This window comes from Streptopelia decaocto, assembly GCF_964273445.1.
Source record: "Streptopelia decaocto genome assembly, chromosome: 15".
NCBI lineage: Eukaryota > Metazoa > Chordata > Aves > Columbiformes > Columbidae > Streptopelia > Streptopelia decaocto.
In genome coordinates, this window is record NC_138670.1 from 9,364,100 (window position 1) to 9,380,926 (window position 16,827).

The 16,827-nt window shown below is 43.9% G+C and overlaps 2 protein-coding genes and 2 long non-coding RNA genes across 4 annotated transcripts in view; 2 read left to right on the top strand and 2 right to left on the bottom strand.

The window, feature by feature from the left end:
- SPECC1L (sperm antigen with calponin homology and coiled-coil domains 1 like) overlaps positions 1–2,824 on the bottom strand; it is a 65,038-nt gene extending 62,214 nt beyond the window's left edge. The window contains exon 1 of the mRNA XM_082066420.1: positions 2,740–2,824. The gene's annotated coding sequence lies outside the window, so the exon portion shown is untranslated. The remainder of the gene's footprint in view (positions 1–2,739) is intronic.
- Positions 2,825–3,040: 216 nt separating this feature from the next.
- On the top strand, positions 3,041–12,087 carry LOC309446681. The gene is made up of 3 exons (XR_014185487.1): positions 3,041–3,305; positions 5,154–5,298; positions 11,948–12,087. It is a non-coding gene; the product is annotated as an uncharacterized lncRNA (long non-coding RNA).
- BCR (BCR activator of RhoGEF and GTPase) overlaps positions 9,447–16,827 on the bottom strand; it is a 97,851-nt gene continuing 90,470 nt past the window's right edge. Inside the window, exons 20-23 of the mRNA XM_082066619.1 lie at positions 16,234–16,368; positions 15,533–15,638; positions 14,350–14,512; positions 9,447–13,597 (exon numbers count right to left, since the gene is read on the bottom strand). Coding sequence (XP_081922745.1) covers positions 13,508–13,597; positions 14,350–14,512; positions 15,533–15,638; positions 16,234–16,368 — 494 coding nt within the window. The 3' untranslated portion in view covers positions 9,447–13,507. The remainder of the gene's footprint in view (positions 13,598–14,349; positions 14,513–15,532; positions 15,639–16,233; positions 16,369–16,827) is intronic.
- On the top strand, positions 13,513–16,303 carry LOC309446682. Its single transcript, XR_014185488.1, has 3 exons — positions 13,513–13,617; positions 15,892–15,965; positions 16,163–16,303. It is a non-coding gene; the product is annotated as an uncharacterized lncRNA (long non-coding RNA).

Below are 16,827 nucleotides of genomic sequence, written 5' to 3' on the forward strand. Positions count from 1 at the left end.
ACAACTCAGCTTCTAACACCCGTTTTCTCTCCCTTTTTCAGTATGAAGACTAAAAATAAGACCAAATGGGGTGATTTTTGAAGCCAGGAAGTACAAGCATAACATTTCTTATGCTGTTTTTCCCACTGAGCAACACAGATTCAGTCACATTAATAGCATTATACACTCCTAGAACTGGATCCTAGTTGGCAAGACAGGCTCCAGTGTTGCAAGATCAAGGCAAAAAGAAAAAACACAAAAAAGAACTTCTGAAGTATGCTAGTAAAAGATCTCTTAAGGAGTTTCCATCGCATGCCTGCACCTTCTGAGAATATATTTTCCTCTTTCATACTAACAGTAAAGCAAAAACGGCTCAAACTTACTTTCCTTCACCATGTTACTCGTAAGTATCTACTTATTCACACCAAAAACGTTAGCAATGCGTCACCTCATCTACTCTGTAAAATGAAATGTTTGCACCACAAAAATAACTGTTCCAACACGCACTTAGAAACTTCTAAAACTCATTGGCAGCTCCTCACACCAGCAGCTAACACAGGCCAGAGACTTTTCTCCAGTCCAGAGGCAAACTTGCTCTGCTTCATTTGTGACTGTAGAGCCAAAATCACTTCCCCCTATCTCCGCCATCCAGAAAAGGGTGGCCATGGAGAAGTCCTGGCATTTTCCACCTCTGAAGGACGCCCAGGTGTGGCTAAGGAAGATGCCAGGTGGCCCCAGCTAAGCCATGCGAATGACCGTGCCAAACCTCAGCCTAACATCCAAGTTTTTGGGGTTTTTTTTGCTACTATGGACATACTCTCCCTTAAGTAAAACCTTTACTCAAGCCTCTCCCCAAGCCTGATGCAGAAGACACCTTTGTTAGTATGCCTGGGAGGGCACAGACATCACACTGCCTTAGAACATGGAGGGAAAGGGGAAATAACGCAGAGCTGGTAAACTGCAAAACACAATAAAAAGTACAGTCCATGATAACTGGAAAACCCTGCTTAGAGGTTTGCCCACTGTGATGTTCCACCGCTATCAAATGTTAATAAAACAGTCCTTTATCCTACTAAAGAGAGAACACAGATCTTTATTAATGATCACACCAAAATTTATGTGAACAAAAAGCTCTTTGACTTGAGCAGATAAAAGAACTGGAAAATGTGGACTGCAGTGTTTATCTAGGTGGCACTCTATTTGACAGAAATGGTACAGTAAGTTAAAAATATCTGAGATGTTTTGCTCCTCACAATTACATATTGTATTCTTTTCCCTTATTTCACATCGTCTACCAGCCTAGAATCTGATTTTAATATTAACTGAAAATTAAGTGGCAGTATTACAAGAAACAAGAGACTACTCCTGTCTCAGTTTCTCAATTTTAGTCTCAGACCATTCACAATGACCTGCTCTTCTCATTTTTTTTAGCTACTACCTAACAACAATCAATTAGACTGGAGGTAGGGAAGAGAAATTGTACTTCTGAGCTACTACAGAACTATATTATGATCCACAGAGTGTTAAAAGCAGCCACTGGCTTTACTTTGCCTACATTTCAGCAGCCAAAGTCCATGCCATTAATTAAGCAGGAAGCAGCAACAGAAGGTTTGTGTTTGCTTTTGGGGTGAGCAGAGCCTGCACAGAGTATGTCCTTTGAGAGAACCGACAGCTCTTCCGAACACCTTTCACCCAGCAGAAACATTGACAAGACCAATTTTCTGCTACAAAAGAGCTGTTTGCCAGATCCTCGCACAGAAAGACACCTCATGCAACCACAGGCGGTGAGATGCTGTTGTGGAGAACCGTGCAGTTTGCTGAGCATCAGCACTGCATTGTTTTTCTCCCTGAGGACACAGACTATAGAGGATTCTCTGAACAGGCTGCTGACTCTCTGATTTTGGCCCAGCTATAGGACCTTCCTTTCCTCCATCCCTGGCGCTACCAGGTCATGTAAGGTTTTTGCAAGAAGAAATACTGTGAGCGCAGGGAGGCAGGAACAACAAAACTGGAACTTGTGGGATCTTTCAGCTATAAAAATGCAGAAACCCGGCACTCCAGACAAGCATGAGACCCAAATCTACACAAAGGTCCTCCCCACCACACCAAAACCCAGCTACAAAGGTGTCCAAGTGCAGGCACTGCACCTCTCTCCTTAGAAAGCTCCCACACGAACCGCCACCATCCCTCTCCGCAGACGCGAGCCAGTAGCGTGAAACAAACGATTTCCCCGCGGGGTGCAAACCCGAGCTCGCCCCGCCAGCCGGGAACCGCGAAGCGCTCCGGTACCTCAGCGCCGGGCGGGCGGGCCGGCCTCCCCGCGGCACCTCGGGGCGGCTCGTACCGGCAGCGCCGCGAAGGGTCAGTCACAAAATGGGTGACAGGGACGATGCCGCGCGCTCAGCCCGCGCGGGAAGGGAGGAAGATGCCGCCGCCGGGCGCGCGGGGCCGCTGAGGCGGGAGCGGGGCTGGGGCGGCAGCGGGGCGGCTGTCACCGCCGCGGCCGGCTGAGAGGGCGAGCGGCGCGGCGGGGCTGACAGCGCGGCGGGCAGCCCCGGGGGGCACAGGAGACCGAGCCCAGGGGCGGGCGGCGCGGGAAGCGGCTGCCGGCGGCGGTGAGGCGCTGCGGCCGGCAGGAGCGAGGCGAGCGGCAGGAGCCCGGGACACAGGCCCTGCTGGGGCCTACGCGGCCGCGGGCGACCCCCAAGCGGGCGGGCGGGGGTCGGGGCTGGGCTAAGCTCGCCGGCGCTCGTCGCTTACCGGGCAGCCGCCTCCTTCCCGCTTCTTCGCGGCGCGGCCCGAGTCCCGGGGAGCCGCGCCGGGCCGGGTCGGGCCGGGCCACAAGCGCCGCCGGCGGGAGGGGGAGGGGGCGCGGAGGGGCGCGCGGGGATGGCAGGGACCCCTCCGCCCGCCTCCGCCCCGCCCCTCGTGGGCGGTGCCACCGCACTGCGCAGGCGCCAACTCCCAGCCGAGTCCACCCCGCGCCGAGCGGGCGGGGGAGTGCGCGCGGCCACGGGCAGCGCATGCGCTCTCGCGCGTCCCACCTCGCGAAGGGGGCGTGGCTGGGCGAGGCGGCTCGCGCCGAACCTCACCTGAGGGCCAGAGGGCGGCGGGGCCCGGGTCTTCGCCCGCGGGGAGGGGGCGGCAGCCGGTCGGGGCTTCCCCGGCGCCGGGCGCTGCCTGGGAAGCCTCCGCCGAGGCGGCGCGGGTGCGGGGCCAGCCCTGGTGGTCCGGGGGTGAGGGGGCTGCGCTGCCCCTCGGCTGAGGCGGGACTGTGAGGCGGGGCGTTGGCGACGGCCCCGGCCCAAAGCCTGGGTCTTGCTCTGGTAAAAAAATAATGGTTTATTTATTTATTTATTTATTTTCTGAAACAAATCAATTTTAAGCTTCAGAGAAACCTCGAGGAGGGGAGCCGGGGGTGTGAGGCGAAGCTGGAGTGTGACCGTGCGGCGGGGCCGCGGAGCCGCTGTGGCCGCAGCCCGAGCAGCCGGGGAGCAGCCGGCACGGAGCGCAGCCCAGCCCGGGCAGCGAGGGCCTGCGGGACTGCTACACCTGGCCCTGTGCCTCATAGTACACTATTAGATTAATTATAGCTTTTCATTTGAGCGAAAAGTAAATACAGTTTAAAAGGTTGTGGAGAGCAGCTTTGACTTCTCAGGTTACAAGAACTGTGTGTGAACACGAGCTTTTAGACTTCTGGCTCCTGAAAGACTGCACTGAGTTCTGTAGCTCCTTATGCAGGATATATGACTGTTGTCATGAATATCAAGCAACTGCAGTTAATAAACCCAAATTGCAGTGTTGGTGCTTTAGTGGGAGGTATAGCAGAGTCTGTATTTACAGGCATTGGCTGGAAAGTGCTATGAATGCAGTAACTAAGAAAATGTGCTGATCCCTGTGAAAGTTTCCCCATCAGAGTTTCTGTTTGGTTCAGACCCCAGGTTAAAGCCTCTCTCCCAGCAGCAATTCAGCTGTTTTATCAAAAGAGATGCTTCAGTAAAAGATTGCATTGCAGCCTCTCCCTTGAGGTACGTTCCTTCCTAGAATTCACAGGACTGCTGAGAGAAACCATGATTTACAGTCCCCTCCTTATCTGGGGTAAAATTTAATTTTTAAAATTGTAAATCACAGTAAATGACACCTATATTTCATCAGAATTCCCTTTAAAACTGAGAGGATGTATGCTTCCAGAGGTTACAACATAGTTTGATTTACATCGTGGGAAAAATTTCCTGTTTACATGTCCCATGAAGTCAGTAATTTTGTTTAGATGTCCTTCCCCATCCATTTCTCTGTCCGTCTGCCTGTTCTGAGCTGGCAGGGATTCCCCTGGAAGGCTGACGCACAGACATGGTTGTACTTGTTTGACATTGAAAGGCTCCTTAATAATTAAGTAATATTTCTGATATTTGTTTTCCAACAATATCACCAGTGTCACTCCGCTGTGTGATCCATGGTATGTTCAACAAAATAATGTTCTGGGTTTCTACCTTTGGACTGCATTTTACAGTTATTTATCAGTAAAAAAAATGGCATTTCAATGACAATCAGCAGCATGACTTCTGTATTAGGGATTTGAAAATTTTCTACGTTTGTTTTGTACAATGTATTTCTCATGATAGCTCATCAAGGGGCTCTGCTTTCTGTTTTCTGGCAGGAAACAGAACGTGGTTCGTTCAGCTCAGTGAATTAATGAACCAGCTGACAGTGCATACGGCTGGTATCCTAGCTCAGGAACTTAAAAGGTCACTGAAAAAACCTGCATAATATTGCAGCATTATATCCTGTAATGTGTTCAAGAGTGGTTCATCTGTCCACTAGGACAACTGTCTTATTGTGGTCATATTCTGCATTAGATTGCCCAGAAGGATTACAGAGTCTCCATAATTGGACACTCCTAACAAAGGGCAAAACAGTGTCCTAGGGAGCAGGGCAGGTACAGCTGATCCTGCCCCAGCCTGACGGGTGGATCCTGCGGGGTTCTGGGGAGCAGCTGCCCCAGGGCAGTCTGTGCCCAGCCCCAGGAAGCAGCGCGAGGGCTGCCTGGAAAATGAAGAAACACCTGCTCAGTAGGGGACTGTGCACCAGTTTGCACAGAACATCATGGTTATTATGCACTCACATGTTCTCATCCTGCTCCAGCCTGAAGTTTTGTTTGTTCTCTCTCATTACAGGGAAGTAGTGTAAGCACATACTGGCTGAATTTGCACAAGCTTGTCCTCTGCGATTCTTGTCACCGCAGTGGCACAGTTGCTCACCCAGGGTCTTCAAGTGGGAGAAGCGTCTGAGAAGTGCCAGTCTGGTGAAGAACTTGACATGGTAGGAGCGTGGCTGTGTGAGCAGAGCTCTGGGTAGAACTCTTACCTGGGGTATGACATGACCAACCCTATGAAATTTAACAAGAGCAAGTGCAGGATTGTCTACCTGGGACAGGGTAATCCAGGTTATAGGCACAAACTGGGGAATGAGAGGCTGGAGAGCAGCCCCACAGAAAGATCTGGGGGTTTGGGTTGATGGCAAGTTGAAAAGGAGTCACTAGTGTGCCCTGGCAGCCCAAAGGGCCAACCGTGTCCTGGGCTGCATCGCGCACAGCATCGCCAGCCAGGCGAGGGAGGTGATTTTTTTTTCTCTACTTTGGATATTGCCATTGAGACATCATCTTTGTGATCCACACTGAATGAAAATCAGTTAGAGAGCTTTCAAGCAGGTATCTTTTTCTTATAGAGAGGTTTATATTTTATATTAAATTTGGACTATATTAAAACAAAAACACATTAATTACGTTAATAATTTAATATTTGATTTAAAGCACCAAGAGAACTTAATTTAAATAACTGATTCAGATTCTACATTGGTTCCTGCTAGAAGGCACTAATTTCATGCAATGTTTGAAGAACTAGAGGCCAGAGCTGATTTCTTATCAAATATGTAACTACAGCTCAAGTGCTCTGCACAGCGGTGTAGAGGTTCCGAGGCCTGAGGCAGCACTCCTACAAAAGGAGTAACACAGATCTGAAAATGGACCATTTTGCCCAGCTGCTTCTCTACCTTCCATCTAAACTATTTGCACACGTTACAGTTGTTTTAGTTTAATTCAGCAATAATGCTGTACTAACCTCTAGCTTTTAAGTGATATTGCTTTTGCCTTGTAAAACATGAGATAGCTTTTCTTTCTAAACACCAGTGTTCAATTCTATACCTCTAGCAAACTCAGTTTAATGCAATTCACACATTCAGTTAATATAGGCCTAGTTTTTAGTTAAATAAGACCAAAGGAACCTGACAAACATAGATACAGGAGATTTTATTTAACATTGTGTACAAAGAAAGGCTACAAATGCCTTAGACTCCCCCCCCAACCCCCAATACAGTTTTTGGATCCCTTTTTCATACCGCTTTTCTCAGAAAATTAAAAAAAAAAATCCAGAACAATTTTTCCCATGTTTTTTTTCCTTTTCCTTTTCCCCTCTCTTTGGGGCTGAACTGAGAGGTGTTTAGCAGTCCAGTTTCAACACCTTTCAGTGTTAAACTATTAGGATTAGATTTTCTTTTCCAAAAACAGAGCACTATGAGATACTGAAGCACTAGCAACAGCAGTATAAAATGTCAAAAACTGACTCCCTAACACGCTAGTGTTAAAACAATGCCAACAATATTAACTCTGATGAAACCCAAAATTATCCAAACAGTAACAAGTTGTTTGTCTTCTACATCTGATAATTTAGCACTAATTATATAATTTAATTGTATTTATATTTAAATAAATAGTCTTAACTCCCTTCCTTGGAATTCTTCATGGATTATAAACACTTGAAATACTAGAGATAAGAACAAACTACACAAGTTACATAGGCAAGAGAAGGCTTACTTTTATTTTTTTGCTGGACAGACACAGAAGGAACAGGATTCCACAGTGTCCTGCTGTGAGATCGTATTTAAATTCACCGTTTCATTGTGGTGCTTCTCAGTCACCCAGAACAATTCTTTACCCTCTTTCTGCTGCCTTGGTTAGTACTGACACCTCAGCTCTTGAAACATCTCTCCCTGTGTCGGTACGTTTTATCCAGGAACCCAAATACTTTACCATTCCTGAGTGGCTTCTGCAAGTTTTCATAGGTAACTGTGAAGCCCAGACCAAGATTTCTCTTAGGCTGCGAGCAGCAGTAAGGAAGAGATTAGAAGAGGCTGTTGAGAAGACGTGTACTTTTGCTATGGCAGGTTTTACATTAACACCTACTACAGCGGAAATGGTTTTCAGATATGGATCAGTTTTCAGCTATTTGTGTAATACTTAGGGTTAGCGTAGTCCCAATTTCTCCCAAAATGGGACTAAAATGGAGGAAATTTGAGCTATTCTGTGCAGACTGGCACACTTTTCAGTTAGGCACAATGAGAAGGAACTGGATGAGTCTCTTCCTGTAACTTACATGGGCCTCACTCATGCTGCCCCGGGGGAGATGTGAGCATCCAAGCACCAAGGCCGTCTGCTCACTAGTGAGCTTTGCGCATTGTGATCCCTCTTTGGGGTGACCTGCAGAAAGCTGCTGTGTTCTCCTTCCAGGCAGGAAGCAGTTTTGTACACAAGCCTGCCCTCCCAAACATCCCCAGGGATCTAACGTGGCCTGGTCATAAAAACAATTCTGCAGATCAGAGATATGGTTCCTCTGTGGAATGTCTTGGGTTCTCAGAACATCATACCACTGGGGAAAAAGTCTGCAACAGTTACACAAACAAAAACCCTACTGGAAAATAAAACAAGTTTCCTCCATTCTGATGAACCACTTTTGTCAGGAGAATTTGAACATGACTGCAATTAAGCCAAAGCAGCAGAGCAAACACTTCTGCTAGGCTTGGGGACTCCATAAGCATATTAATTCCCAAATATGCTTGAACAGGTGTAAATAGACTCTTACTTAACTCACAAAACAGGCCTACATGAGCCCAGAGCTGCACCAGTACCTGGTCCATTCTGCACCAGAAGACTGGAAATACTGTAGTTCTCTCCAGGCATAGCTCTGCTACAAACTGAACCTCCCAGTGGGGTGGTTTCTACAGTACAGAGTGGCATGAAGTAGTTTCTGTTGGAAAAGAAGGGGTCTGTCTTACTGCAAGGTCAAACATGACTAGGAAATAAATGACATGGGAAATATTTGCATGGTCCACCTGCATGTTTTACAATCGTTTCCCATAAATCCACTATGACAAGGTAACACAAAGAGAATCAGAAGTGGAGGCAAACTAGGTCAGTTAATAATTTTCTAATTCTTGGCAACACCATTTATGTATTCACTTGACCTGGAAGGCCTAACTCTAGCTATATGGTCATGGAAGGAGGAGAACCAAGGTAACATATATACTCAAGCTTGCTGCGGTCCTACTGTTTCATCCATTTAATCATTATAGCACGTTGTGGCATTTTAGCCTTGCAGCCCAGAAACAGACTCTTTGAGCTTAGATCACAGTCTAGCTTCCTAGTTCTGTGAGCTTTTTCCTTCTTTGCAGTGGGGTTTCAACTACAGTAACATACAGACTCTTGCCCCTATCTAATGCCACATGGGGGGGAAAAGTAGAGAGCAAGTGATAAGCACTGAACTGTGAATTTTCAGTAGCAAGGAAGAGGCGTTGCAGCACATCAGAACTGGGAGGCCACAGCAGCTGAATTCCTGGTGTTCCTATAATAATGTTTGGGTTTTTTTTACCAGCAATACAGTCTTTGCTCACAGCTATCAAGGGCATGAGCCTTCTGCTGTAGTTTGAAATGAGAACTGCTTTCTAGTTCCAAACCATATGATCCAAGTGATTCCTCATTATGCTTCCCTTTCCCATTTGTGTTACTTTTTGTCCCTAAAACCTTGTTAATGAATAATCATTAACTCTAAGTGCTTTCTTTAGATCTTCTCCGGGTTGTAAGGGCATCCATGTATCTAATTCCATCCAATGAGAAATTTCATAGAGTACGTATCAACATTCGTTTCATTTCATTCTAGTTGAGAACAGAGAACAGCTAATATCAATCTAAGGCTCCAGTATCTCAGTTGCACGTACCCTACGTTAAAGGAAGTGAACGTCATCAGACTTATTTTTCCAATAACAGTACTATGACAACTTTAGCAAAGTTTATAAAGAAAATATACCTGGACTACAAATGGAAGGGGAAATAAACAAGTGACTTACTAACTATACCAAGAATTTGATTAATTTGATCATATCTACTTAGGAATTGCCCTTTCAGATTTTTATTCTTCAAGGAACAGAAGCAAAGCCCTTAAATCTAGTGTGAATGTACTGGTCTGCTGTTGTTACACATCCCCATCTTCTTGAATTAAAGTAAAAAGAGAAAGGGTGGGGGTTTCTCTTAAAATATTTCCCATTTCTTACTAAAATTTCCATAATAAGAATGCCAGGTGTGATACTGTTATCCCAGTAGATGACTAAGCACTGAAACAAAAGGATTAACCAGTAAGGAATCAGAGAGGGTTGTGGTTTTTTGCCATCAGATTTTAAACATTATTAAAAGCCATGTTGGTCAATTTACATTTTATACATCCTTGAAGTAACGGCATGTTAAGATAAATGAACACATTGTGATACCTTCCAGTGTTACAAGGGTGACAAACAAATTTGGAGATCCAAGTATCCCTTAAAGAACAGTACATTTGTTTAAATAAACTCATAGAAAACTAACATAAACAACCATAACAACCAGAACAACAGGGTTTTTTAAACAGATAAAATGAATAAACTGTAAAAATACTGCATCTCCCATAAACATACTCTGTGGTTCCACCACCTTGTGGCTAACAAAGAAAGTTGCAGATCTGCTTCAGACGGTGCGTGCTGCTTGCCTTGTTTGAGGCATCAGCAAACAGTCACCCCGCGGCTGGATCTTGCCCTTAGCTGATAACACTGAACACCAGCAGCACTAAAATACAGCCTGAAATAGCTCAGCTACTACCTCAACTTGTTAAACTTGTGCGAGACTGAAGAACACCAGCAGCATTTTAATGGATGTGTTTCAATTTGGTTTCAGAGTACCAAGCACACACAAACACAAAGCTGAAACTGATCTCGTAACTGTTATTTCTTGTCCATCTTTGAAACCTTTTCTCATAGTTTGCTTTACCTATCATTTTTAAATTGTAGTTAGAAACCTTTTCAGTATTAAAAAAAAATCCATGAAAAATTTAAAATAGTTTCTAAATGCCAGGAAACTGATGCTTATTCCTTTCCTTAAACTGTAGATACAGACTATCCTAACCTGAAATCTTTAGTTGAAAGTTTTAACATTTCAAATTCTTATTTACTGAAAGCTACATTTTTAGAAAGGTGACTCAAAATGAAAGGGCTTAAACTTCCAGCACATATGTAAAGAGTAACTTGTTGCTAGTTTGCTCTTCTGTTGTTTATATTGTACTTTTTAATACAGAAAATGGAAGAGTTCAGTTTTCTGACACAACTTGCAAGGGAACATGTAAGAGTAGAAATCAGAAGGCCTTCTCTTAAAGCCAAGTTTTGCAAGTCCCTTTTTGTTTAAGTACGATAAGGCTTATTAAAAAATAAAGTAAAAAAAAAAGGCAAAACCATAAAAGCCTTTTGGAAATACTTAATTTCTGAAAACATAAGACTATTTGAAAAAAACTTAATTGCAGAATTAAAGGAAATTCAAGAAATCAATTCTTGTATTTCAAATCAGTCCATGATTTCATCATCAGCAATAAGATGCGGTATCTTTTCCAGCCCAAAATTACCAGCTTTGGGGAAAACATATTCATACTTAACAGAAATAATTAACGGGTTAAGTTAAATTAAACTTTTCCCTGATCCACATGCCTGCATGTTAGATAACGTTACATTAGAACTGAGCATTGTAATGAGAGACTAAAAGCAACAACCTGTAACAGTAACCAAAGCAAAAGCAATTGTCTCATGGTTACATACTATAGATCAGTAATTTAATATTAAAATTAACTTCCTCTATAAATAAAAATAAAAAAGTCGGGCAAAAGTAAATTGGCACAGTCATTATGGTATTGCTTTCCAGTTTCAACACTGCAAAGAGCAGCCACAGATTCCAAACACCAAAAGGAAAAGGCTGTCACCCAACCACCTGGGGAGGTTTGGCTGGGGTTTGTGACCTTTTAAATGACGCCGTCAGCAGCGCTACTGCCTCAGATACACCAACCGCCGCTTGGCAAGGGGAGGTGTGCAGCTTGCAGTCAAAGCATTGCTATAGAACCGCTACGCAAAATGAGAACAAATACATCAAAACAAAACCATAGAATGTGGTTTACTGGTCTGCATGACTTTTCTTAAGTCATTGTTTTTCAGGATTGTGACTAATTTTTACCTTCAAAAAGGCAAAAAATAAAAATAATTGAAAAAATCTTAAGCCTTCAAGTTTCCTTGCCTTCATTCCCTCCCTCCCCTCAAAAAGCACCTCCTACTATAAAACACTTTTTCTGTCTTAAGGGTTCAGAAGTTGGAATGTAGTGGAAATACACACAAGAGAGAAGGAATTTCTAGTTGTACATTACATTACAAAGAGGTTTGCTCCCCAACCTAAGGAGGGAGGGATACTAAGCAATATTAAATTCCTATAAGAATCCTTACAAAGCATGCAAAATATTGAGATACTCACAAAATTTATATTTTTTCCATTTTGAATTTGCAACTTCACAGTACAATAATTTCTAATATGCAGCAGTCAGAATTACAGTGACTACAAAATCATTTCCCTTTACTTTTTTTTTTTCCCATTTGTTTGAAAGGTTTTGTTTTGTTTTCCATGGAGAGGTTGCAGATCACCCATCAGAAAATGTGAAATTCAGCATAACAGGGGTTGCTTTCTTTGTCATGTTTCCCCTCAAATAATGGTGACAACTCTACCAGTCTTTCCAAATCCTTCCCTCCCCCTCTCCCCATGCCGATCTCTTCCCTTGTCTTCAGGCTGCACTGTTCTTCTCACCAGGATGAAGATGGACGGATGCCACTAAATGGATGCTGCATAACTGGCTAGGAAGTAAAGGGGGCTGGAACAGTTTATGAAAATGGAATCACACCCACGCACCTGAGATGTTTGGCACAACTGCTTCACAGCCAGAACACGCTGCTCTGGATACCAGCAAGCAGGTTTGCTATACTTTCAATTCCCTGGACAAACCCCCCGCCCTTTCCGCCCGTGTAACCCCACTGGCTGCAGCTGACCTGGGCAGGGAAGCACCAAGCGGGATGTGGCTCGGCCTTTAGTACTGCTGTAGGTAGTTCCATAGAAATGTCTTCACTGCTCTTACTTAACAGAGGGTTGGAATTTCTTGAGAACACACAATGCATGCTACTTGCTAGATTGTCCATAAAGTACATTCTGACACATTTTATCCAAGTATTTGTATCTATCAGAAAAAGACTCTTGTAGAAGCCATGTACAAAGCCTCCAAAAATTCAAGTATCAAAAAAAAGGTGTTCTGATAAAAGTTTGGAGTAAGCAGCCAGCCAAACTGCTAGACATTATTTTTGCAGTGATAACTTCTTTCCTTTGGAGTGCTGGGAATTAACTGTCTTCCAAATTAATTTTCATTAAGTTTGGTGGGGTCTAAGGAATTTAGCAATCCTGCCTAGATAATATTGCCCCACTTTTATATTCAAACAATGGAATCAGAAACAGAATCACTGACTCTAATCCTTCCTACCTCTCTTTGATTTTCTATATTTATTTATTTATAGTGTAACATCATTGGGTCTGGCCCCCTTAAACCCCCCCAAAAAAAACCAAACCCAAAACCATCAGAAGTGCAACACAGGCAAGAGTAGGGCATCTCCTTCCCTCGAGCTGGATAAACATTTGCAAGAGAAGGGGTGGGTGAGAGAAAAAACAAAACAAACAACAAACCACCAAACCCCAAACAAACCAACAGTTCTAGTTGTATGCAAAACTGTTTCATTTCTTTAGAACCCTGTTCAAATCAAGACTTCAGTTTCTGAGGAGGGAATCCTTAGATCCCAGACCTTTCCCTTCTCTCCTCTTGCAAAGCAATGCTATTTTTGTGGCCTAGAACAGTACTTTAGAAACAGCAGTTATTAAAGACACAGTTGTGATATATCCTTTAACTCCCCCTCACCCAAAAAGGGGTATCCTGTGAAGCGATCCAGTAGAAATCTTGAAGTTTCTTTACGATAAATCCATAAAATGAGGAATACCTTCTGTCACATTCCCAACAAGAATAATAATCCCAACAAGAATAATAGCCACACTCTGTGGTGCATTTGTTCAAGTGTCTATTGCTCCTTCTAGTGGAGATTCTGCACAGCTCCACCTCCACGTCAGTTCTGGTCCTACCAAGCAAGAGCAGAGATTTTTCTCCTTTCTCTTCAGGTGGTCTCTGGTTAACAAACAGCAGAAGCACTGAGGGTCATCATCCCCAGGACAGGAACAGGCCAGTAATGTCTGAAGAAACACCAGTTGTCTTTTTTCCTCAGGTGTGGCAGATTTCTGCCAAGAGCAGTTGTTGTGTCCTGTTGGTATCACAGGCACCTACACCTCTGTGGAGAAGAGAATGCTTTGCCTCTTGCTGTCTGGGGTAGGGATAGTCTCTAGCTGCAGGAAGTACAGAAGAACTTGAACCTGGAAAGAGAAAGGAAAAGGTAACAATAAACCTCTGATAACTCATTCTCATCCTGCCTATTGGAGAGTTGGCAGACATGCCTACAGCTCTCTCCACAGGAACAATCTTGAAGTTGTGTATTTGTTTTAATACAATGTATAATAGCAGGAATATGAAAACTTGCAGCGCTCCAGAGACACTCTTTACAGCTTCCAGGGTTTAGCAGTGATGCTGGAGTTCCACTGCGCTGAAAAATTCTGATCTATGATTTGCCATTACTCAGTCAAGAATGTTCCAGCCAGTACGACCACCTAACACAGCCCCTATGGTCGAATTCTCTGCATCGCCTTCAGAAGGCATCAGTGGCCCAAGAAATCTGAACTTAGTGAAGCATTTTGTTGGACATCAGTGAAGGTGGCTTAAGTGTTGAGGAGCATCACAGGAAAACACTAATGGTTCTCTTATCCCAGGCTGGCAATATGGCGCTGTGAGACAGCCCTCAAAAAATCTTGCTATGCGCAAACATGAAACATGCAGGATTGCACGCATACCGACATCTTCTCATGAAAAGCTGTGTTAGTACAGACGCAAACTGAACTGCCTGAAGATAAACAGTTCTACAAACAGTCTAAAATGTCTGTGGAAGGGTGAAAGTTGTTTATGTTTCTCAAGTCGTGAAAACACAGAAGGATGGCTGAACCAGCCTTGCTAGGGAACTGCAGCTTCCCAGATACTCTCTTCACAAGATTCAACAGCACATTCAGGATTTTACCTGGGACATGACTTCTAGTGACCAACTATCGGTCATTGTGATGGGCTGGGTTGGGTTGGCAGGGATTTTACTGTCCTTCTCTGAAGGTCTGAGCAGCGTTGGTCCAAAGACGGTTGCGAGATTATGCAGGGACATCTTGTTAATGCTTTCCCTCTCAGCAACCCTAGGAGAAGAAACAATGAACAAGGCACATCTTTATAAATATCTGTGTTTGGAAGCGTCCTTAAGTAAGAAACCATATTTATTCATTTTGTAAAAAGTTTTAGATACATTCAATTGACCACTCTCTCCGTACATGCCTAAATGAGCTTTTTATATAAGCAACACCTTGATCTGACAAAACCACAGTCTCCAGGTGCTCTACAGACATGGCTTAGACTTGGGAAAGGGACTGCTGCTGACTGTCTGGACAGGCAGAGGTGGGACAGGAATAAAGAAATGTGTTTCATCCCAGTTTCATAAATGAGAAACTGAGACACACAGGTTAAAAAATTTACCCAAGGGCAGAAAAGTCTGCAGCAGAAACACCAGTAAATCTCAGATTTCCTGGATTTTAATCCTCAGTCACAAGATTATCTTTCATCTCGCCAGTGACGGTCTCTGGTATGTACAAACTACGTACGTAAATTAACACACTGTGCATGTATTAAGCTTATTGCATTAATATCAAACACATGGAAATACTTTTTCAGTTATAACCATATTTACAAAGACATAGACAAGATCAGAAAGACTAGTCTAAGCAAGGATCTGACAAATCCAGTTAGCAGAATTGCAAAGCTGGAATTTAAAGAAAATACATAATGCTAGTTTGTAGACACCTTTTGAGACAGGACACTAGTCCTTAAACATGGCCAAAGCTTCAAAATCTATAGTAAAACCTTTCCTGATCTTTGTATCCAGATGCAAGTGCAGTTTTGCAGTGATACTGCAGCAGGAATTTGCATTGGCACTAGATAAGCCCTGAGACTTTTGTTGCTCCTTTCCTTCAGTTCTAATCCTTTTGGTATGAGTGGGAATGGAATTTGGGATTTAGTGCCTCACTAAGTGAGTATGAGACAATAATTATCTGATGAACATTCACAACAAATTCTTCTCCGTCTGTGTGATTTAGCAGAATTCGAGGAAAAAGCTCCTCTTTTCAAAACACATCCAATCCATGTCTAAAAGATGCACATATTACCTTTTTAAATGGTCCAAAAGGAAAAGGAATGTCACAAGGTTGGGTTCTGGAAGCGATAACAATAGGTTCAACATACAGCTTTCCTTTGCAACAGGATCTGAAAGTGCTACAAGACAGAAAATAACAAGACATCACCATAGGCAGTGAATGAGAATTTGACTGACTGCATAATTTCCCAAACCAACAAATACAGATGGTTCTGAACAGACTGTAATTCCTTCATAGGCTGGAGGGTCAGAGTTGCACATCAATACCCCACAGCATCTCTTTCCTTTATTTCATAGATATGTATGTCCTTTTCTCTCAAGCAGTTCAAGTGCTTTCAGACCTTCAACCCTTGATGTTTTTCCCCTGCACAGTGTATCCTCCCCACCCCGCGAAGAGGCCTTTCCTGGACGACTGACAGGGCAAACAGCCGGCACAGCCCACACAAGTAGGTTGTCTTGTGTTCTTAACCTGTCCTTCAGAAACCTGGACATTTTTGGCTTATAAAAAGGTATGTTGATTGCCCATATTAAAGCTCAGAGGAAGAATATGTCATTCCCAGGCTAATTTCTGAGCTCCACTTCCCTAGCAGCTTGTTCCAGGCTTCTGTCCAACATTATAAATATGTTATTTGTATTGCTTTAGGAGCAGCCTCCTGCAGAACAGCATCCTTAACCCAGACCTGGTTATCAAGGGTTACTTCTGCTACTACCTACCAATGCCCTCAGCAAAGTTGGGGTACAGCTCATCTGTAAAGAGGGGTTCAGGCAGCTCTCGGAAGTACAGCTTCAAGGTGCCCGCGATGGCGTTGACATCCATCTCGCTCATCATCACTGACACGTCTTTATTGTCTGAGAGAGGGAAGAGGGGAAGCCGGGTAAAGAAGCTGCTGGCCTTGCATTCATTCTTTTTCTTGCTTTGGCTCTTTGTTTATCCTTTGACCAAATAGCTCAGAGTTTTCCTGTTTACGTTTCCCCAGATTAAATGAGCCACCTCCTGACAACTGAAAAGTGCTGCACAAATGACTGCAAACAGTTTGTAGCTTTAAATCAAGTGGAAGCAAGCTCACTACCCAGGGTTAGTTATGCTGTGCCAACAACCTCAGCCAGATCTGGAACAAGCCCTGTTTGACTGTATTTAGCTGCATTTCAACTTTTGTTAGTGACAACAACTGTTATTCTAATTCCCTGCCTCTAACAGCTGAGAATAAGACGCTGAGGCTGTCTAACTCCCCACTGAATGCAGCTAAAGTACACAGGCAATTCAGGGCTCACATTGCAGTGTTGTTACTATTGAGAACAACAAAACCA